At 44.9% G+C, this 24,927-nt stretch overlaps 1 protein-coding gene across 2 annotated transcripts in view; it reads right to left on the bottom strand.

The window, feature by feature from the left end:
* The window catches only part of CNNM1 (cyclin and CBS domain divalent metal cation transport mediator 1), a 51,577-nt gene that overhangs the window by 15,331 nt on the left and 11,319 nt on the right, over positions 1–24,927 (bottom strand). Inside the window, exons 2-7 of one of the 2 annotated variants that reach the window (XM_008144167.3) lie at positions 12,685–12,828; positions 10,857–10,997; positions 8,591–8,760; positions 6,829–6,928; positions 6,359–6,406; positions 2,359–2,421 (exon numbers count right to left, since the gene is read on the bottom strand). In XM_008144167.3, the coding sequence (XP_008142389.3) occupies positions 2,359–2,421; positions 6,359–6,406; positions 6,829–6,928; positions 8,591–8,760; positions 10,857–10,997; positions 12,685–12,828 (666 nt within the window). The remainder of the gene's footprint in view (positions 1–2,358; positions 2,422–6,358; positions 6,407–6,828; positions 6,929–8,590; positions 8,761–10,856; positions 10,998–12,684; positions 12,829–24,927) is intronic. The other variant, XM_008144166.3, reaches the window with a different exon arrangement.

The raw sequence follows: 24,927 nt of genomic DNA, 5'->3' as shown, positions 1-24,927 counted from the left end.
ACACCTAAATCTCTGTGGTTACCATGAAGGTTTTCATAATAAACACTGATGAACTAGAATTAACCTTTACTTTAACTGGAAGTTACAATTAACTAGGCTGTCTGGTTAACTGAGGGTTAATTAAAAAGGAAAATATACCCCGACTTTCCTCTTTCTTTTTTCTTTTTTTTTTTAATGCTTTGATCCTTTTGGTTGAAAATCTTTTAGAAATGGGCATCTTCCTTTTTGCTGAAACTCATAGCACATTCTTCACTCACCAAGATTCCCCATATGTAAAGGATTGTGAAGGTCCATGATGTGGTCATTTCTAATTTTGCTGGCATGTGGGAGTAGACCAGTTAGCTGGCAGAGGCACCAGTTTGGCATCTCATATTGAACATACTGTCCTTTGGTCATCGTGAAGGCATGGGCTCTCACAAAGTGAGAAAATTTTTATTTCTTGGTGGAAAATCACCATCAAGTGAGAGAGAAAATTTGAGAATGTGGTTGATGTATCTTGTACAGATAAACATGGGAACCAGATGGTTTTTGATGGGAAAATGTGATTTGGGAGAAAGGAGAAGTCAACATAAATACTTTTGAAGTTGCAAACTTGGGGGTTTGAGGTCTCACATAGCCTTTTTTGAATATTGAGGGTTTACTCTGCAGATAGCAAAACACAACTGGATTTTTGATGACTGAGAATATGGTGGGGCCTCAGAATCATTACCATAGCACTGGGATAAGAGAGACAGATGTAGAGGGTGTGGGAAATTGTGTTCCGACTTCAGAGCAATTGAACAAATAAATTCTTGGTTTGGTCATTATTTATTCCCTGAGCCTAAGAGATCAACCTCTAGAGATGAAAACAATACAAACACTTAATTGATTGCTCAGATTTTTTACATTCTACTTAATCTTTGAGTTACTGTGTAGCTCTATGAGGAGCTGCTTTACCCAATTAAAAAGAAACTGGTAACTTGTATTTAATTAATGAGAGGTTAAATCTAATGAAAAGTTGTTTTGAAATTTTACATAGAGCATCCTTTGTGTGAACAGAGCCAGAGGGAATATGGTCACCACATGGTAACATTACTAGGAAGATAATGAGGATGGGTTAGTGGTTAGCTAGAGGCAGAGACCACACTGAAAGAAAGGTGGAGGAAAAATAGGAATAAGGCATAATATTCTATTGTTTCTTCCTATTTCTCTCCTGCTGCACTCTTCACCTCTCCATTCTACAGTCAGATAAATGTTGAGGAAGAACTCACATCATTTCTCATCCCATTATTTCTCTATTTACCTACACAGATACAACCCTGAGAGCTAAATACACAAGTGACACCACTGAACTAGCAATGCCTGGGCTGTATGTGCAAATGAGTGTTATCTGTTCACTAGTGACCCGGTGCACGAAATTTGTGCACATTAAAAGGGGATTAATTAGAGGAAATAATTTAATATTGCTATTTGCCCTTTCTCTATAATAGAAGTGTCAGAGATAAAAGAAAATTAGTAAAATGTATATGAAAACCTTCCTCCTGTCAGAGTCTGGGTCTCACCACAGGACCCAGAGAGTCAAGTCCCTGCCCATGCACATGCACCTCAAAATTGCGTGAGACCCAGACCCGGCCGGCCCCCCCACATTGGTCTAGATCCAGACCCGGCCAGTCCCACCCTTGTCAAGCCCTGCCGGGCAGGGGGCATAGCCTCAGGTCCCCTGGCCTGATGCCAGGATGGGGGGCATGGCCTGAGGTCACCCAGCCCAGACCGGGGTGGGGGGCATGCCTTGAGGTCCTCCATCAAGCCCCGCCAGGTGGGGGACATGGCCTGAGATCCCCTGTCAAGCCCCGCTGGGTGGGGGGCATGGCCTGAGGTCCCCCATCAAGCCCCGCCAGGCAGGGAAGCGCAGCCTCAGGTCCCCTGGCCCAGCACCGGGAGGGGGGCACTGCCTCAGGTCCCCCATCAAGCCCCCCTAGGTGGGGGCGCAGCCTGAGTTCCCCTGTCAAGCCCAGGCAGGCAGGGGGGTGCAGTCTCAGGTCCCCTGGCCTGGTGCTGGGGCGGGGAATGTGGCCTGAGGTCCCCTGTCAAGCCCCATGGGGACGGTGTAGCCTCAGGTCCCTGCTGATTGCTCATTAAGGCTCCTTATGGGAACTTGGCCTCAGCTGTGGGTGCAGCCATCTTTGTGATGGAGTGATGGTCAATTTTCATATTACTCTTTTATTAGATAGGATTAGATAGGATTGTGCTGTGCCTTAGGCACCAGAATGTCTGCTGGGAGAGACTGTTCTCATGTGGGACAGTGAAGTGACAGAGACCAAAGGCCTCTTGCAAACCTCACTGGATCTATGGGGACCCAAGACACCCATGCATGTTTACCTGGCGAGCCTGCCAGAGAGTCCCCTCTGCTGAAGGCGAAGGTACGAGACACAGACACGGGCACTAAAGAGTCAAGGGGCAAGGGTTTGTGAGTTGTGAAGGGGAAGATAAACACAAAAGGAGAGAGACAAAGAGTGGTGAGACAGTCTGTTCCTGGATCTTCAAAGCATCACATTTCTCTGCAAAAGGAAATCGTGCCTCTGAAAACATGGAGATTGCACCCTCTTACAAAGTCACTCTCCAGAAAGAGGGAAAGGAAATACTTTTCTGAAGGTCTTCCAAAAAGATGTATAATACTTTTAGAGGGAAGCAGACCTGCCAAGGACAAGAACAGCAGTGCCCCAGTGGGGAGTGTGCATCCGCAGCAGCATTCTCTCTGAGCCAGCAAATCTGCTGGGAGCCCAGCACTGCATTCCCACCAGGCTCTCCCAGCTGCCACATGGATCTGTTCACCAACCAGAGGGCTGAAAGCAAAATGCATGCTCCTGCTAGGGGCATCCTTGAGGAGGCTGTATCCTGCCTGGGACTCCTAGGAGCTCCCTCGGTGGAGGAACTATGTGCTGCTAGAGGCTTGGGAAACAAGAATGGCAGGCAGCATTTCCAACAATCTTAATGTGAATCAACTTGGTGAATGAACTCATTGTCACTTCTTAGCAATTACAGGTGCTCCAGAGCACCTCTCTCACTGCACCCTTTTCCTTCTCTCTTTCCCCACAGGGTCTGAAATGGTCCTGGCCATCACTTGGGACCTGGGTGTGGTATGGTGTGTAGCAGTATCTAGTCCTTCCTCACTCTTGACCCTGATCAAGCGGTGTTTCTGCATGGGAATCTGTCTTCACCTCTCTTAAATGGTCATTCCGAGTCCCTTCCAAGGAGCTAAATGAAGCCAGTCTGCAGGTGATGGCACATCAAAGTCGGCAGCTTCTGCAGCATCAGATGATTTTACTGAAAGGACCCATAGGTGCAGGGGAGTGTGTGTGTGTGTGGAGCCCTATACCTGATAATCATTTACTCTGATACGAGATACCAAAGAATACTGGAACAGGCCCTTAATGTCGTGAGATACATTGGAATAAGAAACCCCATCGTCTCAAGAAGAATCGTAACACTTCTAGGCTGCAAATTAAATGCATACCCTGGCCAAGCAATCAAAGACGCATTCTTTCCACCTGCCCAGTCCTGTGGGCTGCTTTCCTGGCTACCCTGAGCTCAGGCCCAGTTCCTCCAGAGTGCCAGGCTCAACATGGTCCTCCTGGTCTCCCTGGCCATCGGCACCAAGATAAAGGAAACAGTGCAGGCTCTGTTCCCTTTACTCTGCACAGGAAAGCCAGAGTGACTTACTTGTAACCTCGAGTTCAGCTCTGAGCCCTTGGTCACGGGCAGTGTTCTGGCAAACTCATCATCCCATTCATCACCTTCAAAGGCTGATAGAACTACAGGCTGGCTTCTAGGACAGGAGCAATTTGCTAAAGTGAGACCCTAAAAGAGTTTACTGCCTTGTGGTTCAGCCTTTAGCTCTCCCTTGACCTACAAGCCAAGGTTCTTGGCCAGTGAAAGATGCTGGGTGGCTGGACCCATGGCAGAAAGTCCAGCAGGGACAACCCTAGGGTGTGGCCCAAGCATGTCAAACTCACAGTATGCGGCCTACGATGAATATTTTTTGCAGCCCAGTCAATATAACGGTATATAAGAAACATTTTAATAAAAGTTTCATACCTTAAGTTTTACAATATCCTGTTATACATAATTATTAATAACGAACTACAATGTTTGCTAATGACTGATTACTATAATCGTGTTGCATTCATTGCCCTTATGGGCCTCACGCACAGGTGCACCATTTCTCTCCACTAATACTAGCAGTGAATATTTTAGCAGCCGACTGCTACGCCATTAGTCTTGGACTGACTTGTTTGGTGTGCACAACAGGAAATATTTCGCTTTCGGAGAACAAGAAAAATAGGTTTATTTGTGTTACGCTTATTAATTTGCACTTATTCAGTGTCTGGTAAGTTAATGTTCAAGAAAAAATATTAATTTTTATTAAAATGTTCTATTATTTTATGTTAACGATTACTCATTTATTTCAGCCCTTTGTATTCAGCATGTCTCTATCGAAATAAACCTACTTTCCTATGAAAATTGAAGCTTTTGTTTTTTTGTGGCCCACATAAACTTAAACCTTGTTTATTTGGCCCATGTTAGCCTTTGAGTTTGACATGCTTGGTGTGGCCAGTCTTTGGACTTATTTCACACTTCACTCCACTAAGTGGAGAGGGCTTGAGGGGAGGATGGAAAATGTCTCTACTAGTATACCCCTTACAGACTAACTCGATTTTTTTCCTTCTGAAGATTTCTAAAGTGGGGAGAGGAAGAGAGTGTAATGCTTCCTTTTAGTTAACCAGTTCTGAAGGAGAGACCTGTGTTGCAAGTGTACTCCCGTCTCATTGATAAAACGGAAGGATTCTGATACAAAAATCTAGAGACAGAAATGAAGGAAAGGAGAAAACCAGATAACATCTTCCTACTACTTTAAACAATATGTGCTTTTAAAAATGTCTAAATTAGGTGGGCTGGGGAGTCGTAATTATCCTCTTCCCCCAGAGTTCCCACCTCTTTTGGTCTTCTGGAAGAGCCAGAACAGGGCCAACAAGTCTAGGTAAAATTCAGAATCCCAGAAGTTGCTCTACATTGAGCTATGTGATGGGTGGACATCTCCTTTAGAGAACCAAGTCCGGTCCTGGAGCACATGCCTCCCCCACCCAGAGTTCTCACTCTGAGTACTGAGGCTTCCTCCATCAACCTTACTTGAGATTCACTGGCTTATATAAGTATACTAACAAACCAGGGTTTTTATTTTACAGATCTCCTTCAACTCATGCTGGGCCACCCCTTGGGTGTGGGTAGCTACTCTAATTTCATTTCAGCCCTTTGCTGGGCTAGGATGTGAAATTATACCATAAATGGTTCCAATATTCCCACATAGAGATTGCATTCTGGAACGTGATGGATCTCAAATCTGTATTTCATTGTGCTGTGTGCAATAGTCAGGGCACCGGAATGCATCTACGTAAGTCACCAACTTGCTGGGTGATTTGGAGCAAGTCACTTCTTTAGTTTCTCCATGTTAAAACGGTATCTATCTTTCATGTGCCAGGGATTGATATCCAGCGTTGGGACCCTCTGAGAAATCCAATATAAAACACTACGTAAAACGCTTTTTATGATAAGAGAAAACACTCCATTTGGCATTAAAATAGCCCCTTTAAACAATAACAGCTGAAAGCAATGCAAAAGTCAGACCAGTGAGTCAAAAAAAAAAATTCTAGAGAAATCATTCTTTCAGCATCACACTTACATCACAATAAATGCCATGCCTTCTAAACACAAGCACGACAATTCCATGTAGGAAACAGCAAGTAGGTAAAGCGTAGAAGGGGCAGAGCAAACCAGCCAGCAGCCCCGTGCCAGCCCGCACCGGCAGCATGCACGACCAGCTGGCAGACGCCTCACCTCCAGCTGAGATGTGGCGAAGGGGGAAAGGGAAGCAGATAAGCAACATATCGCACCAGCCTGGGATTTCTATCCCAAGATCTTGCAGTCGCTTCCTATTAACCCCACAGACACAATACGGCATGTTACGTTTTCAAGCAAAGGCCAGTGGGTGAGTGTTCACCGCAGAGAAGGAAAGGCCGAACCTCCACCGGAGCACACAAACGTGTGACAATAAATGGCACCTCCCCTCACAACCTCCCTCCCTGCCATTCATCACTGCACACGAGCAGAGCAGCAGCAGAAAACATTCCAGACACAGAAACGAAGCCCCTGTGGTCTGTGAGTACCTGGCAAGAAGCAGTGTTCCTGGCAGAGCATTACAGAGAGGCTGCCAGCATTTGTGTTAGCCCCAGCCCAGGCTCAGAGTGCTGGGTCCGGGTCCCCAGAGGGGGCCGAGGCAGGACTACGATGGGGAGCATGAGGGAGGGGTTTGAGAAATACATACGAAAGGCAGAGGATCCAGCCAGACTTCCCACCTTCCGCACATCATTATCTAAGGACAGAAAGATGCAACGTGTTTCAGAGGCAGTTCAGAAAGTATACCTTCTTATTATGGAGGTTCTCCCTCTTCCATCCCACCCCCAGCACCAATGAACTCGGAAAAACAACAGCACAACGCACCAGACAATAAAATGGAAGTGTAAAAAGAAAGACAAACGTGTCTTTTCACACTAAAAAAGACCACTATCCATCCCTAACATTCGATAACATTACTGTCTACCGTGTACTTCCACAAACAAACTCTCTGAATGAAAAATGAGTCTTATTCCCACTTCATGGAGGAGGACACCAACGCCCAGGCAGTTACAGGGCTTGCCCAGGGTCCCTAATAGGAGCAAAGACTTGAACCCAGTTGCTTTTTCCTACAACATCCCATTGCTTCCCCAATAAGCTATGGCTTGGGAACTGGAATACCTGAGCAAGAAGTGGTCATGATGGCTGGGACACCATAGTAGGTGAAGGCTCCATTCTCGAAGCGAAGGCCTTCCTTACCAACCTCCACCTCCACTTTCCCCTGGAGAGAGAAGGCAGTGTGCTGAGGGTGTGTGCACGCACTTCCAGTTCTCTTATTGACCACAGCCCTGAGCTTCTGTCCGGATAACAAGTGGACTTAAGAGCTGATCACAGGGAAATGGGAATTCTGTCCAGATTTACGTTTCAGAAATAGCACTGCCAGCTTCAGCAGCCCTTTGCAGTGAATTAATTGCCTCATTCATAAAGCTGCATCCAGTCACGAATAACCCCGAGCTCTCCTTGCATACTGCAATGGCCCTTCCATGATGCAGGTCCAGGCATCCGTTGGCCCCGGGCCCTATAAACGGACTCAATGGCTTGTTCTGAGATGAGACCATCTCTAAATCTGGTTGAAATAAAATCTAATTCTGATTCTGTGTGAAGCTTGTTTAACCCATCACCACTAATGACGGCAGCTTACGTGTAGCATACAGTGTGCGTCTATGGGGCCGACATTGTGTTATGTGCTCGGCATTTCTCATTCAATCGGTCCCACAGCCCTATGAGGCCCATCCTGCTTTCACCTCCAGTCTATAGATGAATCAATTTTGAGGCTCAGAAAGGTTAAATCACTTGGTCAAGGTGAGTTAGGTAGCGGCAATATTGGAATTTTAAAGCCAGATCTTTCCAATATCTGAATTTACACTCTTGCCACTGCATTCTACTTCCTCCAACTTTGGTTTAAAAAGTTAAGTTTATATTAAGCATAAAAGAGTAAATTGTCTGGGTCATTACGTTATTTAAAAAATGTGACAGAACCCTTCTTGATTTCACAGTGAAGAATGTGACCTCATTTTTGGAGAAGGCCATTTTATTGAGGTTATCTGGAAGAATGGGCATGCGGCACACTATCGTGTCAGAGCAGACAGAGTGCAGGTGGACAGACAAAATAGAGCCCACTTGTAAGTTACATTGAGATTTTAAGCCAATCACTGTATTTAGGGTTCAGAAGATATTGTTGGGAAGAGACGGGACAGTGACAGAGCTAATGGTGGAGCCAGGCCAGGGCGCCAGCAGGACCCAGTGCTGGAACCACGCCCGGCACGTATTTACAGGCCTATCCAGGCCCAAGGGCAGAGGTGAGGACTGGGAAGATGCTGCACCGCATCTCACTCAGCCATTGGTTTCCTTCCGTAGCCTCTTGAAGAGGAGGCATCCAGGGACCGCAGAGGCTGAGAAGTTTCCGAGAGAGTGGATGTGTTCTGTGCACCTCCAGGTGGAAGTCAGAGATGATGAGATTTCAGACAGTCAGAGGGAAAAGCTTTAAGTAAGAAATGTCTGAAGTTTGAGAGAAGCACAGGACAGGTCCACTTCTGGGCATGTCCAAGCAGAGACAAGAAGGGGTCAGGGGTCAGGACAGCAGTTTTGAAAGTTCAGTCACAGAACTGCTCTGCTGGAGAGGTACCTGCCGCACCCCACCACAAACATCCCTGAGTGGTCAGACTAAACGCTAAACGCCATCACGGTCCCCCCACTCCTAGGACACCAACAGTCAACCTTGGCCCCTTCTGTGGGTCACTGACAAACACCCACCCCACCTGGCCTTGCTCCCGGGACATTCCGCCGAGTGTTGGAACCCGGCAGCGGGGAGGCATGGCCATTCCTCTCCAGCCTGGGGAGGCCCCTGTCGTGTCCTCAGAGGGACCCGAATGTTCCCACGCACCTGGAGCAGCAGCACGAAGTAGTCCACCGGGCGGCTGCGCTGGTAGAGGTAGTGTTCCGGAGCTTTCTTGTTCTTGTCATCAAACTTCAGCTCCTGGATCACGTTGGGATGTTTCAAGAGCCGGAGTAGGATCTTCTCCGAAAGGTACAGAGACTTAAAGGGCTCCACTTCTAGGGGAGAGTGGGAGGCAGGAAGAATCGGCAGCTGGCAGGAGTCAGGTGGGCACAACCAGGCCACGTGTCTAGAGCCACCTCCATTCGCGCTCCAGGCACGAGGCTGGAAGGGCTCTTGTGACTCTCTCAGGGGTGTGTGTGTGTGTGTGTGTGTGTGTGTGTGTGTGTGTGTGTGTGTGAGGGTTTAAACCCATGTGTCTCAGGCCTTCCCCTGCTCCCTGGGGATGTGTGTCCCTGTATGGCACCTCAGGAGAAACAGGTCACCATTTTGGAAACGTCAGTTTTGTTACTGATTTTCTACTTGACTTTATTTAAAGCTGCATGTGAACTTAAAAAAGAAGGCACTTTTGCCCCACCGGCACGGCTCAGTGGTTGAGTGTTGACCCACGCACCAGGAGGTCGCTGGTTTGATTCCTGGTTAGGGCACATGCCAGGTTTGTGAGCTCAGCCCCTGGTGGGGGACGTGCAGGGGGCAGTCAGTCAATGTTTTTCTGTCATCGATGTTTTTGTCTCTCTCTCTCCCTCTCCTTTCCTCTCTCTCTAAAAAATCAATACAAATATAGTAAAAAAAAAAAAAAAAAGAAGGCAATTTTGCCATTTGTGACAACATGGATGAACCTGGAGGACACTATGCTAAGTGAGATAAGCCAGACACAGAAGGACAAACATTGCATGATATCACTTATATGATGAATTTAAAATAAAGTCATAGAAGCAGAGGACAAAAAGGTGGTTGCCTGGGGTAGTGGGAGGGAGACGGAAGGGAGGGATTAGTCAAAGGGTACAGAGTTTCAGTTATGCCAGATGAATAAATCCTAGAGATCTACCACATAGCACAGTGCCCACAGTGAACAATACTGTATTGTATACTTAAAAGTTTACTCAGATCTTATATTAACAGAGAAAAATAACAATACAGTGGGAGGAAAACTTTTGGAGGGGATGGACATATTTATGGCATAGATGGTTTCACTTATTTCCAAGCACATCAAATGGTATTCATTAAGTATGTACCATTTTTTGTATGTCAATCATACCTCAATAAAGTGGTTAAGAAAACAGAGTTGGGCATGGCTAAGTAAGCATGTAAACAGCAAAACCTTTACTGCAATGATCAAGTGAAATACAGAGAATTTAATCTGACTTGTGACATATATCTGTTGAATGAAATGAAATTCCAAGTTAAGAGAAATGGTAAATATTTAAGTGATATGTTCTTAATAATGTGTAGCATCCTTGCATCAAATAACAGATATTATATTATATTATATCATACTCTAACATTAGAAGATACAGCTGCTTTGCTCTAGGGATTCCATCAGTAGTTAAAAGAAATCTGTATTCAGAACTAGATAACATGTTGAAAACTCTACTTTAAAGAATTGCAACATAAACTTTTCTACTTTTTTTTTTTAACACCTGGAACAGTACTAGTATTCATCATATAGTCAATAATCATATGCTGGATCAACTAAATATTGAACTTTGTATTGGGTGTGCATCTGAGGTCTGCACATTAATTAGGCCTGGATGAGAAGGTCAGAGGGTTCAAAGACTAACTTTACCTTCTTTACAAGTTCATCTTTGGATCCTCTCTCTTTTTTTTTTTCTTTCTAAAGATCCCAAGATTCACAATCCACTTCCATATTTTTAAGAACTCCTATTGCTATATGGTCTCTGGAGGGTACTGGACCCCAGGGCCTTGTTGCTGGATAGGACAATGCCTTTCCCTCCCTCACAGATTGTTTGGGGTACTCCAAATCCAACAAGATAGAGGTCGGCCTCTGTCTCCCACCAAGAAGCGAGTGGAGGAAGGGAAAAGTGTAGCAGTGGTTTCTTTAGCTTTTTTTCTTGAGTGGAAGATCAACAAGCAGAGTTGGGTTGTATTCACTCCCTCCCCAGAAGGTCAGGCGGGGGCTGGCACTGACAGTATGTGGCATCCTGTCACCCTTGCCTGAGGCAATCTCCTCTCCTGGAACAGTGGCTCTCAGGCTGACACTGGAATTAGGTCACAAAGTATTCAAGATGATTGGTGCTTGGGTCCCACCCTCCAGATTCCGCCTGGGGTGGAGACACGGTGGGCAGAGTCCTACCTGTGGCCATGAAGCGGTGCGTGGCCAGGAGAAGCTGTGGGGAAACCTTCACCCTCATCTCCGAGTCAGAAAGCTTAAACAAGGAGAAGTCATGCCGCTTCCTCTCCCGGTGCGGGACCCTCTGCTTTTTCCGATTGTCGGCTGTGGACCACAGGGGACAGAATGCAGCCATCTCAGAATCACTGTTGGTTTTTGGAGGTTTACTGTAGATGACATTACTATACCTCTCCGAGGGAGTGAAAGGATGTTGATCAGGGACAGACGGTGAGAGATGCTATAATTGTCTCAGTGTTATTTACCCTTAGGTGGTGCATGATGGAAAAGGGGAAAGGGTGGCCTGGGACTCCCAAGGTCAGGGTTCTTGAGCTGGTCCCCCTATTTATGAGCTGTGCAACCTCTTTAAGCATCAGAATGTCTGTTTGTTTTAATCTATCCAACAAGGTTAATAATGAATAACTCTTCTACTCATCTTGAGAGTAATTATGAGACTTGAACCAGAAACTATCTGTGAAGTACTTACAGAAAGGCATTCAAACATCAGGGACTTCATTCTCAGCATCTAGGGATTTGGGAGTCCCAGAGGGTTTGGGCCTTCGCCCCTCTTCTGCCCCCAGAGCTGGGCTCACCTGGTCTCTTCCTGAGGATTTTAACCACGCTCTGAGCAGAGCCGGAGGCATGCCACCCAAAGGGGGCAAGGGTCGCCTCCTCTTCCCACTCACAATTCTCCTGCTTCAACCTTGACCCCTCTAGGGGAAGAGAATTGGGGAGGAGAAGGGATTGCTGTCCCCTGAGCTGAAATTCGGAGAAAACACTTCCTGGTTTAGGGATTCCCATGGGTGTAGATAACACTCCCATTCTAGAGACAAAGCACTGCCTTTGTCACATTTGCAAGGAAAGCTTTGACAGCCTGGGTAACCAAAAGCAGTCACTATCTGCATGGAGGAGTCCACATTGTTCCTGTGGGAGAGTGGGTAGGAAGGTGAGGAGACCAGAAAGGAGGGAGCAGGGACAGAAGCGGGACAGGAGCCAGGGGTGGGGAAGGGAGAAGAAACCAGCTGGAAGGGCTGAAAAAGCATAAGGGAGAAGAGCAGTGCGTAAGAAGGGACATTTAAGGTTTGGCTTGGGTTTCGGTACAAAATCTCAGGACAGTCTCCACTGCGCACGAAGTTTTGGTGTAAGTAGATTGTTGAGTGGAACCCCAGGCTATGCTGGGGTCTGTATCTGGATGGTTAAAGAGACAAAACAGGAACAACACAGGACAGAATCAAGGACAGAGTGGCCACCTCAGGTATACTTTGTTTCCTTTAGTTCCTTTGTCATCCAAAGGCCAGGAGGTCTCCTTTTCATAGTCTTGGTTCCTGAAGGTTCTGTCCTGATAAACATTTAGCTAGCACAGCAATTTTCAACCAGTGCGCTGCAAGAATTGTTAAAACATGCAATGCCTGACTACTTAGTCAGGGACACTGACCTTTTTTCCCCTGGATTATAAAATTAAAAAATGACAATAGCCAATACAACAACAGTTGTCTGGTGTGAATGAATCAAAATTATACCTATTTTTTCCATCAGCTCGGTCCAAAATATAATTAGTTTATGTGTGCCACGAGATGAAAAAGGGTGAAAATCATTGAGCTGGCATGTTCTCAAGGACTCAGGTAATTCAAGCCAGGGTACCTTGCCATGCCTGCACTGGGCATTAGGGGGTTGACACACAGAATGCATGGGCTTGATATACACTCTTTCACACTGTATATCACACTAAGCCAGCTCCGAGAGTCACAGAGGAAAAGAAGATGACCTTGGACCACAGCCAATGCCATGCACTTACTGTAGAGGTCAGTCTCGTCCAGTATCTCTGACTTGATGATCTCCTCTATGATGTCCTCCAATGTGACAATGCCCATCACCTCGTAGAAGGGGTCCCCTTCTCCCTCATTATTCACCCGCTGGACAATGGCCAGGTGAGATTTTCCTGGAGAACAAATGAAATCACAGTTATGCATCTGGGATGTTTTCAGAGACCCTTCCTTAGGAGAAAGTTATACAACGTTGCTTTCTGACTAATCTCAGGACTGAGCCACCCCAGGACCTCCTTAAAATACGAAGTTTGTATACAAGCCTATATAAATGCAAACTATACTTTTACAACTCTGTTTCTTTTTAGGAAAGTTACCTAATATAAGGGGTTGGCAAAATTAGGTTTACAGTTTCTCATATGAAAAAAGACATGCAGGTTATGATGATTACAATAGCTTTATTAACTCAGTGTTTTGCGCTCTCACAAGTATAAACCTACTTTTGTCCACCTTGTACACAAAGTCAGTTAAATTTTTCTTTTTTTTTTAACTTTCACATATTAGCAAGCATAGCTAACCTTTGGACAATATAGGGGTTAGGGGAACTGATGCCTGCACAGTTGAAAATCCACAAATAACTTTTGACTCTATAGTCAGCCCTTTGCATCGTGGATTCAACCAACTGCTGATTGAAACAGTATTGGGAATGAGAAAATACTGTTTTTGAGCTGTAGTTGGTTGAGTCTGCAGATGCAAAAACCATGGATATGAAGGGTCAAATATATTTATTGAAAAAAATCTGCATGTAAGTGGACCCATGAAGTTCAAACCAATGTTATTCAGGCGTTAACTGTATATCTAAGCTAAAGGAGGATGAATAGTCTTATTGAAAGACCAAGAATTTGGAGTCAAAGAATTAGGTTAGAAGCCTTTTCCTCTTCCAACTTCCCCTACCCCCTACCCCTTAACTATCCCAGTTACTATTTGTGCAACTGATCCTCATCTAATTATTTGACCTCTGTGAGTCTTGATCTTCTCGAATCAGGGGAAAATACCAGTATGGTGACTTTAAAACATGCCTCCAAATTCTTTGATAGGCTTCCCATCAAGAAGTGTGGTCTCTATGCCCTTCCCTTGAGTCTGAGCAGGTTGTCTGCTGTAACCAGCAGAGAACAGGCAAGTGTTTGCTGTGAGACTTCTGAGGCTAAGTCATAAAGGTCATGCGGTTTCTGCTGCAGAAACACTGGAAGAAGTATGATGACTACTATGGTGGAGAAACCACATGTTCCAGCTGAGCCCGGCCTTCCAGCCACCCCATCAAAGTGCCATCCAGATTTTAGCAAAGAAGCCATCATGGCAGTGGATCTGCAATCTTAGTTGATTCAGCTCTGCTTTCAAGTCATCTCCAGCTGCTGGCCTAGACACTGCAAAGCTGAGGTAAGCAATTACCACTGTACTTTGTCCAAATTCCTGATTCACAGAATCAGATGTACCCATAAGGCATTTTGGAGCTCAAATGACCTAGTGGATATGTGAAAGCACTTTGTAAAGTGTAATGTGTCACAGGCAGTTCATTTTTATTGTCTAACTGTGGGAGCCCCTTTCACGTCCCGCGTGGTTCAGGGTTCCGGTTCAGGGTTCCGGTTCTGGAGAAGGGCCGCACACAAATGAAAAGAGACTAGAAAAGTATTAATTTGGCAATATGGGGGGGCCAGGCAGGAGCCCACCTCTAGTGGGTAGTCCTCCCACTAGAGGTGGGCTCCCGCCTGGCCCCCCCCCCCATTGCCAAATTAAATTTCTTCTAGTCTCTTTCATTTGTGTGCGGCCCTTCTCCAGAACCCGAACCCTGAACTGGAACCCTGAACCATGCGGGACGTGAAAGGGGTTCCCGCATCCAACAACTGAATAATAATAGTTAACATTTATTGAGCTCTAACTACATACCAGGCATTGTTCAGAGAACTTTCTATGTATTGATTCATTTGATCCTCATAACAACCCTCAAGATGAATACTATTATTATCCCCATTTTACAGAGGAAAGGACTGAGGAACAGAATGGTTACGTAAGATTCCTAAAGTTACACAGCCACTCATAAATGGCAGATAACTGGATTCAATCCAAACCTAGGGACTGAGTCTTACGTACAGTCTTCCTTCACCTTGGTTTGTTTTCATCTGCTGATAAACACATTTCCTTGTCCTGTTTCTAAAATGAAAATCTGGGTGGTTCTTTTCCTTGTCTAAGAGACATTTCAGGAGAAAATCTAGGGTAATGACTAGGATGTTATTTTTGCAAAAAAAAAAAGGAAGTTCATGCTTTATCAGTGTTACTTTTTATAAGTTTATGCTTGGTCATTGCTATCAGATAAGAGGAGTAGTCAGGTTGCTGGAGGCATAATTAACCACTACAATTTAAATACATGAACTTCTGTGTCAAATACTTCTAATCACAAGAAAGCTACCTATTGGAATTTTTAATGGAAAAGATGGCATTTCTTTCAATAATGGTTTATAATTTCTTCTCCACCTTTAACCTATCCGTTGACTTACTCCCAAACTGACCTGATCATGCCTCTGCCCTGCTCAAAACCCTCCATAGCTCCCTAGTGTGCAGAGCATCAAAGCTAGACTTATGAGTTTGGTATTATCAAGAGTGTAAAATGTGGCTCTTTCCTCTTTCTATATTCCAGGTTACCTCTACTTCTTCACCTTCCTCCATCTCCACTTTCTAAGTCTTCACTCACAGTTTCCTCCTCCCATTCCAGCTCCACTGGTCCTTCAAGTTCCAGCTCACCTGCCAGCTCCTCAAGAAAGCTCTCCGGATCTTCCTCATTCTGAATCTGAACCAACCCCTCCTTGCTCGTGTTTCCAAGCCCCTGATAACTCCATTAGAGCATCTGTCACACACGTTGCTCCTTCTTATAACTAGCAATGTGTGTGTACTGGACTATTTCTTTTCCTCAGATCATTAGCTCCTTCAGGACATTAGATTTAGCTAGATTACCTCCCATATAACAGGCAGCCAACACATTTCTGATGACCTGAGCTAAGATGGAATAAAAATCCATAGTGGATATAATGTATGATGTTAAGACAAGACACTAAAACCTTTAATTTTTGATAAAATATAATGTGTTTAAATTAAAATTTAAACTCTGACTCAGTGGTTCTAAAATTATCCTTTTTTGAAACAACTATCCTATCCAACTGGACTAAAGGGTTTTGTAGTTTAACTTAGGTTATACTGATTATTAGAATGTGCTCAATTTAAAGTTTTCCCCCCTATAACACAGTGTTCTTACACTTATGGCACCCATTCACATTTTTCTGCTAACATATACTAGCAGATGACAAAACAAATAACTACTATAATGGAAAGACTAGAAAAAGTGATTTCTTAAAATTACTTTCTATAATTGGATAACTTTTTATTGTGGAGCCCAAAATATATATAACACAGCCATACTTCCTGCCACTAAGAGATCAATTCATATGATGGGATTAAATAAAATAACATTTTATGATGTTTCACACAAAATACTATAACTTCCATGTGAAAAATCTCCCATTGGTCTATACTTTAGAAGATAAATGTGAGGGTACACTATATGATTACCAGGGAATAGAGAGTTTAAATCCTAATTATGTAATATCAAGACAATGTACTTATATAATCTATTTAGAAACATTTTATAATCCATGATCAGCCTTCATGATTCCCTTAAGTGCCTGTAGAGATCTACAAACACATGAAGAAGTCATTCTTTCTTGGGTACAGACTGGAATAGGAATCAGCAATCACATAAACACTCACAGGGACAAGAAAACCAGATGTTCCCATGACACCCGTACTGAGGTCCTTCCTTTCTCAAAAAGGTTGGCTTTTGAGAGGCTTATCTCCCTGTACCCCTCCTCTTCCTGGGTCCGAGAAGTGATGGGGATGGCCCAAAGTGAAGCCAGTCTTGAGAGATGGAAAAGTTAGTCATTCCCTCCTGCCACCACACTTTGAGCATACCTCTTTATTGAAATTTGTAAGTACATTAATAGATATTATGATTATAGTAGCAGCTACTATTTGCTATACATACTTTAGGGGCCAGGCACAGTGCTAAGCATCATACACACATTATTTCACCATGTTGCTGTTCTCTACTTATGCATGATCCCCCCACTCTGACGCAACAGCTATGTTCTACTTATCTCTGTTTCCCCAGAATCTAGAATAGCACCTGGCATAGAGAGATAACTCCATAAATAATGGATGATAACTGGGTATCTACATGCAAAAGAATAAAGTTGGATGCCTATGCCACACTACACACAAACATTAATTTGAAATGGACCAAATGCCTAAATGTAAGAGTGAAAACTATAAAACTCTTAGAGAAGAACATAGGAGTAAGTCTTTGTGACCTTGGAGTAGGAAATGGTTTTTTAGGTAAGACACTGAAAGTGTAAGTAACCAAAGGAAAAAAAAAATATACACACAGGACTTCATCACAATTAAAAAAGGACACCATCAAAAGAAAGTGAAAGACAACTTACAGAATGGGAGAAAATATTTGCAAATCATATATCTGATAGGGAGCTTCTATCCAGAATATGCGAAAGAAAATGTACAACTAATAAAAATACAACTCAATAAAAAAACGAGTAAAGGATGCAAATAAACATTTATCCAAGAAGATATACAACTGGCCAATAAGCAATAAATATTGATGAGGATGTGGCTTAAATTTTGACTATTCCCCTCCTCTGCCCTTCTATGGGAACCGTGCTCTTTCCGGTTGAGCTGTCCCTCTGTAAATTAACAGAATTTTTCAAGTGCCTTCTCACAACTATTAGTTCAGTAACTTCAGTTTCCTCCCAACTTACTAGAAAAGCAGGATGCCTGGTAATTAATTTAGGCTAAAAATGGTGAAATCGTTAATATTTATACAGAACTTCACAATTTGTCAAGCATCTCTTGAGAACTTAGAAATGCAAATTCTCAGACCCCACCCCAGACCTAGTAAATCAGAATCTCAGAGGGCTCCGTCCATTAATAAGCTTTACAGCTGGTTCTGATGCAGGCTAAAGTTTGAAAACCACTGGTGTATGGGTAGGTTCTGTGGTACTCTGGTTATGTATCAGATGACCTATTAATAAGGAAGAGAAACAAGCATCGAGCTGTCTAGTTAAATTCTGGTCCTTTTGGTAACCTTGGTGTAAGTCCCAAGGTGCTGAGTACTCCTGAAAAGACAGAAAAGAACATCCTCAAAGAGTAGTTGTAGGGCAAGCTGATGAATGCTCTCTCTCATATGATGTGGTGGGTAAGGTATTTTTGTGGACATGGGGAAGAGAACGGTGGTTGACTGCTTAATACTGAGCTTGGGAAAGGGTTTCTTGTAGTTTTTGTATCAATCACCTCTACAAGCTTGAGGTACTACACTATCTAAAAGGCTCTTGCTGTGTCGGAGGTCAATTTCCCACTACTGAAAGTCAAACTAGTCTTTCCTGTTGCCCCAAGAATCCAAAGGGTGCTCTATCTCACCACCCAAACTGTAGGTCAGATTTCTTAGAATGGCGACTAGGTTTGCAGATGCTTTTAAAGCAGTGGTTTTCAACTGGGCTGACTCTGTCCCCCAAGGATATTTGGCAATGTCTGGAGACAATTTGGGTTGTAAAACGTGGGGTGGGGGATGTTACTGATATCTAGTGAGTGGAGGCCAGGGCAGCCTCATAACAAGGAATGTCAATAGTGCTGAGGTTGGAAACCTTGCTTTAAAGAGACAGAAAGTTATAGAGTGGCAGAAACATCACAACTGCATTTGGGGATTTAAAGAAATATCTTCTGAAGTGTCTTTAATAAATATAGCCTCTAAGTGGCTTAGGCACGTCCACAGAGAAGAGCGTCCAAGGACCCTATTAGTATACTTCCTATGCTTTGAACAAAAAAAGCAAATAATTGATTTGCTTCCTCTCTCTTTCAAAAATAGCTACAGTACTTTGGTAAGGTAAAGTGTTCCCAAGATAAAATATAGAAGCTTGGAAGTAAACATATTGCTTAGAAACAGAGAATTAAGGAAAGCATTTTATGGTTTCTGCTTCACTTATGACCTTCACCTTGTAAAATAGAGTGGTTTTTTTATTCTCCCTGGTGTCCCTGCAGCATCTTTTATTCATTTGGTAGGAAGTACTGAATGCCTATTCTTTCGTACCTTGGTCTTGGTGACCTTCTACCACTCGAAGAGTGTTCCTTGGAGGAGCAGCATTGAATATCACCTGGGCCTCTGTTCAACATGCAGATTCTTGGGTCCACCCCTGACATACAGAATCAGGATCTTGGGTGGTGAGGTGGGGCCCAGATAGCTGTTTTAATGATATCCCAAGTGAGTCGTAGACACGCTAAAGTTTGAGAGGCACTACTCTTGACATTTGCTACCAGAGGAACTGGTATCACCTGGGAGTTTGTGACAGATGCAGAAGTTCGGCCTCAATGCCAGCACAGTCCAGGCATTGGGATGTTTAAAAATTCTTCAGGAGACTCCAGTGGGCAGTTGTAGTTAAGAACCTCTGCTCAAGCCCAGTCAGCCTGAGTGAGCATCGACCTATGAAGCAGGAGGTCACGGTTTGATTCCTAGTCAGGGCACATGCCTGAGTTGTGGGCTCAATCCCCAGTGTGGAGCATGCAGCAGGCAGCCAATCAATGATTCTCTCTCATTACTGATGTTTCTAGCTCTCTCTCCTTCTCCCTTCCTCTCTGAAATAAATAAAAATATATTAAAAAAAGAACCTCTACTCCAGACCTTGATTCTCTGTTCTTCTTTCCTCTCTCTGTTAACGATACCAGCAGAGCCCATCACTTCAAGTATCACCATTACCTCTTTCCTGAGAACTAAATTGATATCTTAATATCAGTGTCTATTTTGAACTCTCATCCTGTTTTAGACATTTTTGCCTGAGCTGTCCCCTGGTCTCACCAAAATCACTTATCCAAACAGGAACACATGATCTTCAAGCCCCTTCATTCCAGCTCTTCCTCCCTCTTTGCTATAATAAGTGGCACCATCAACTTTCTAGTCACCCAGAGTCAAAACCTAGGTGTCATTTTTAACCTTCTTTTCATTTGCTTCTATTTAGAAGAAATCCTCACATTCTTCCAATTTGTATTCTCTTCATTATTTCAACAGAACTTACTGAATTTCTACTATGTGCCAAACACTTTTCTAGGCACTAGAAATAGAGTAATGATCACAATCCTATCTAATAAAAGAATAATATGCAAATTGACCGTACCTCTGCTACACCCACAAGCCACACCCACCAGCCAATCAGGAGCAAGTATGCAAATTAACCCAACCAAGATGGCTGTTACCACGGAGAGAGCAGGAGGCTTGGGTTTCCCTGGCAATGGAGGAAGCCAAGCTTTCCGCCTGCTCTGGCCTGCCTTAGCCTCTGCTTAAGGCTACAAAGTTTCAATTATAGAAGATAAATAAATTCCAACAAAAATGGCTGCAGACATGGAGCAAGCAGGAGGCTTGGCTCTGCTCAAGGCTACAAAGTTTCAATTATAGAAGATAAATAAATCCCAGATACCAGAGCCTCCACTTGGGTCACGGTGTGTGTGTGTGTGGCCGGCCTGCAAATCACCACAGGCCCCTCACCCAGGCCACCCCATGCCCCAAGGGAACCCCCACCCTGATCTGGGACACCCTTCAGGGCAAACCAGCCAGCCCCCACTCATGCACCAGACCTCTATCCTATCTAATCCTCCTATCTAATAAAAGAATAATATGCAAATTGACCATCACCCCAACACACAAGATGGCTGCCCCAGTGGTCAAAGATGACTGACCCCATGTGGACACAAGATGGCCACCACAAGGTGGCCAGCAGGGGAGGGTAGTTGGGAGGGACCAGGTCTGCAAGGGAGGGCAGTTGTGGGCGATCAGGCCAGCAGGGGAGGGCAGTTAGGAGGGACAAGGCCTGTAAGGGGGGGCAGTTGGGGGTGATCAAACTTGCAGGGGAAGGCAGATAGGGGTGACCAGGCCAGCAGAGAAGGGAAGTTGAGGGTGACCGGGCCTGCAGGGAAGGGCAGTTTGGGGGGGACCCAGGCCTGCAGGGGAGAGCAGTGGGGGGGGACCAGGCCTGCAGGAGAGGGCAGTTAGGGGCAAAAAGGCTGGCAGGGGAGCAGTTAGGCATCAATCAGGCTGGCAGGGGAGTGGTTAGGGGGTGATCAGGCTGGCAGGCAGAAGCGGTTAGGGGCAGTCAGGAAGGCAGACAGGCGAGCAGTTGGGAGCCAGTAGTCCTGGATTGTGAGAGGGATGTCCGACTGCCCGTTTAGGCCCGATCCTACCTGGATCGGGCCTAAACGGGCAGTCGGACATCCCTCGAGGGGTCCCAGATTGGAGAGGGTGCAGGCTGGGCTGAGGGACACCCCCCACTCCCTCTTCCCCCTCCCCCATGCACGAATCGTGCACCAGGCCTCTGGTGGACAAAGTAATGTTCCTCTGCAGCTTACATTCTAGTAAATGGGGGTGAGAGAGAATAAGCCAGATAAAAATCTATTGCACAGTGCTAAGAGGAAAAGCAAAGCAGGGAAGGGGGATGAGGGAGTGTGTGGGAGTGAGCTAGTAGGTGTTACAATTTTAGGTAGGGGAGGCCAGAGATGAACTCCCTGAGAAGGTGATATTTGAATAAAGATCTGAAGGCAGTGAGGTAGGGAGCCCTGTGGATATCTGGGGGATATCTTTGCAGTAGAACAAAATGCAAAGGCTGTGAGAGTTGGAATTGTAACTGATGTGCTTAAGGAATGGCAACTGGGTGATTGCAGAGCGTGGGAGAATACAGTGGTAAGAGCCAAGGTCAGGCATGTAAGGGGTGGGGTATGTGCAGCTATGATCAACCTTGTATGGGCTTTGTAAGGACGTTGGCTCTCACTCTGAGTGAAATAAAGCCATTATAGAGTTTTGTGCCTTTTTAAGTTTATTTGTTTTTTGGCAAAAATGGTGACATGATCTGACTTATGTTTTAAAAGGTCCCCTCTAGCAATTATGTTAAGAATGGACACAAAGTGGGCAAAGGTAGAAGCAGAGAGACCTTGTAGGAAACTCTGGCACACATCCAAGTGAGAGATGGTGGCGGCAGGCCTGGGATGGTGGCAGAGAGGTGGTCAGTGTAGACAGATTCTCTGCATATGCTGAAAGCAGAGCCTACGTGAGGGACTGACTGTGGGGAAAGAAAGAGAACTTGGGGCCTGAACAACTGCAAGAATGGAACTGCAATTTACAGAATTTGGGACTATTGTGTGAGAAGTAGGTTTGGCAAAGAGAGCAGAGGCTCAGTTTTGGACAGGCTTAAGACTGAGATGCTTTTTAGACCTCCAAGTGGAGGTATCAGGTAGCAGTTGGACATACAAGTCTCAAGTTGGCAATATCTTTGGTAGAATGAATGAAATAACCAAGGGAGTGAGAATAGACAAAGAGATCCTTTTATGAGTCCTGGGGAATTCCAACATTTAGAGGTCAGAGAAATGCAACGTAATGCAACAAATATTTGAGCATCTGATATAGAGAGGCCCTGCTCCAAGTGCTGAGGTCATATCTATGAATATGATGTAGGAGGAACTAACAAAGGAGACTTAGGAGGAGCATCCACAAGGTAATGAAGTCTCAGATTTTTACCCTCTTCCAATTGCAAGTTCATATAGTCTTTACTTTCTACTTCCTCACTGCATCCTGGCTGACTATTCCTAAGCCAGGCGTCCTCAAACTATGGCCTGCGGGCCACATGTGGGTGTTTTTGCCGTTTTGTTTTTTTACTTCAAAATAAGATATGTGCAGTGTGCATAGGAATTTGTTCATAGTTTTTTTTTTTAAACTATAGTCCGGCCCTCCAACGGTCTGAGGGACAGTGAACTGGCCCCGTTTAAAAAGTTTGAGGACCCCTGTCCTAAGCAATCCTCCTTTTTGTTTTTTTCCAGCTCTAATCCATCCTAGTCATTTATGAGGTTACTAGAGGCCCAGTGCATGATTGAATCATACAAGTGTAGGGTCCCCTATATGCTTTCGCTTTTCCAAGTGGAGCTGGGTGCCTGTCCGCTGGTGCCAGAGCAGACAGGCACCCAGCTCCCACGCTTTAGATGGTCTGCGGCCGCTGAGGGGGGCTACCCTGCTGTTGAGAGGCGCAGCTGGGTGTCCGCGGCAGGCCCCCTCAGCAGCCGCGGATCTACCCTCTCAACAGCAGGGTAGCCCCCCTCAGTGGCAGCGGATCCGTGCCTCTCAATGGCCGGATAGGCCACCCCGAGTCCCTCCCCGCCCAATCGTGGGCGTAGCGGAGTGATGGTAATTTACATGTTACTCTATTATTAGATAGGATTCCCCATCTTAGTAACATCTTCCAGTTACTAGGGAGGATCATTTCTGAAGTCTTCTTGTTGCCATTAAAGGCCTCCGTGGTTTTGGTATACATCTTGCGTTCTTTCCAATACTCTATCAAAATGTACTGTGCTCATTTGCCATTCAAAAAATAACTGGTTTAAGGATATTTAGCTAACAAATGGTAGAGCCAATATCTGAATTCAGGGAATTAAATAGGACCCACCCTAGCTGGGGTTTGTGGAAAAGCTGCAAGACATACCAAACAAAAATGGATACTTTAACCCCAGGCCTCTCAGACTCAGAACTGGTCTTACAGGCTGCCCGTGAGGCCAGTTTGTCTCTCTCCAGCTTCAACTAACCATAACCAGGATCCCCTGCTTCAAAATCACCATGATGACCCCAGAATCTGGTTAAGTTTTGGCTGATGGAGACATTCTCAGGCCATAAACCAACCTCAGAATGAGAACGATACATGGAAAGGTAAATAGGGCTGGTCTTAGTTGTCCACAGATTACTTACTTCTGGGACAGCTGAGGGGGTGGTCAAACTAGGCTGGTCCCTGGGAGAAGAGGGAGACATGGCTCTACTTGAAGCAAGCCAGACAAAACCCACTTGAAGGTTCTCATTTACGTGGAGACCACCTACAGCTTCTCCAGTGATCTCCATACTGTTTCTGATCTAACCCAAGCTGACCTGAGAGCACAGGTTAACATCCACCCCATTTTACAGTGTTTGCCATAGTGGTGATTGCCATAGTGCTCACTGGGTGCATATATTCATCATATCTTTGCAAAACGGGGATTGCTACTACTAATCTGTGAACAAGAAAACTGGGACCCAGAAAAATAAAGTGACTTGCCCCAGGCCCAGAGTTATTAAGTGGCAAAACCAGGAAACACACCCAAGTGTGTCTGACTCCACAGCCTTGCTCTTCCCAACGCACCTTGCAGACTCCACATTTCAGGCCAAATCTCAGGTTTCCTATCTTGGATGTATTTAAAAGCAGTGAAACTTATTTTGTAAAGGGCCTGAGCCTGGAGGAAAGTATACAGAGCTATTGCCCAGCACCTCACGAGGGAGGAGGAGGGCTTTGAACGGGGAAGGGGAAAGGAGTCACAGTCCCACCTCCCCACCATACTTTTGCCTTCTGGTCCAACCCTTCCAGAGTTTTGCCTGGCGTTTCACTTTAGAGGATTGCTTTGAGGGCTTTCATTGATCTGATTTTTGTTTTTTATTTATTTTTGTTTTTTATTTGCCTGGGATGCCTGCGGAAGGGCAGAGTGATGGATGAAGAAACCTAATGCTAACTGATGACAGGATAAAAGAAATGTAAGGATATTGCCAGAACTCAATTTTGGTTCCTGGGCCCTATCCAAAGTAAACAGCTCTCAGTTTTGTTTATTCTATACAGTGACTTATACATGGGCTGGATCAGCAGTGGTTATACAAAATGTCTAACTAGATACTATTCATGTAACTAGATCAGTGAGGTAAGAAGCAAATGGTGGAGTGTCCTGAGGGCTCTACAGGCAGTATCTTTAGCCTTTGCAGTAAACTTACAATGTAGTACCTTTATTCTCATTTTAAGAAGAAGGAAGATAAGCCTCATTTGAAGTGGTACAGGGACCTGCCCCAATCATACTGCTAGTAAAAGGAGGAGCTGGGATCTGAGCCCAGGTGTCTACAATTCTCTGTGTCTGTGGCTCCACGGTCTAAGGCAGCAAGTCACAGATGCGGCTTCTGGTTCTGCCTCAGTCACTACCATCGAGCAGGACACTCATGTCTCCAGATCCCAGGTATCTCATATACAAAACGGGATAAATTCTACTGACTTCACATGCATGGTTAGCAAATGAGTTACTGTTTTGGAAAGATCTTTGCCAGTGTAAAGGCTTTGCAACTACAAGGGCTT

The sequence above is a fragment of the Eptesicus fuscus genome, chromosome 17, assembly GCF_027574615.1.
Source record: "Eptesicus fuscus isolate TK198812 chromosome 17, DD_ASM_mEF_20220401, whole genome shotgun sequence".
NCBI classification, from domain to species: domain Eukaryota; kingdom Metazoa; phylum Chordata; class Mammalia; order Chiroptera; family Vespertilionidae; genus Eptesicus; species Eptesicus fuscus.
The sequence above is the reverse complement of the archived record's forward strand: the minus strand, read 5'-3'. Positions and strand labels throughout refer to the sequence as shown.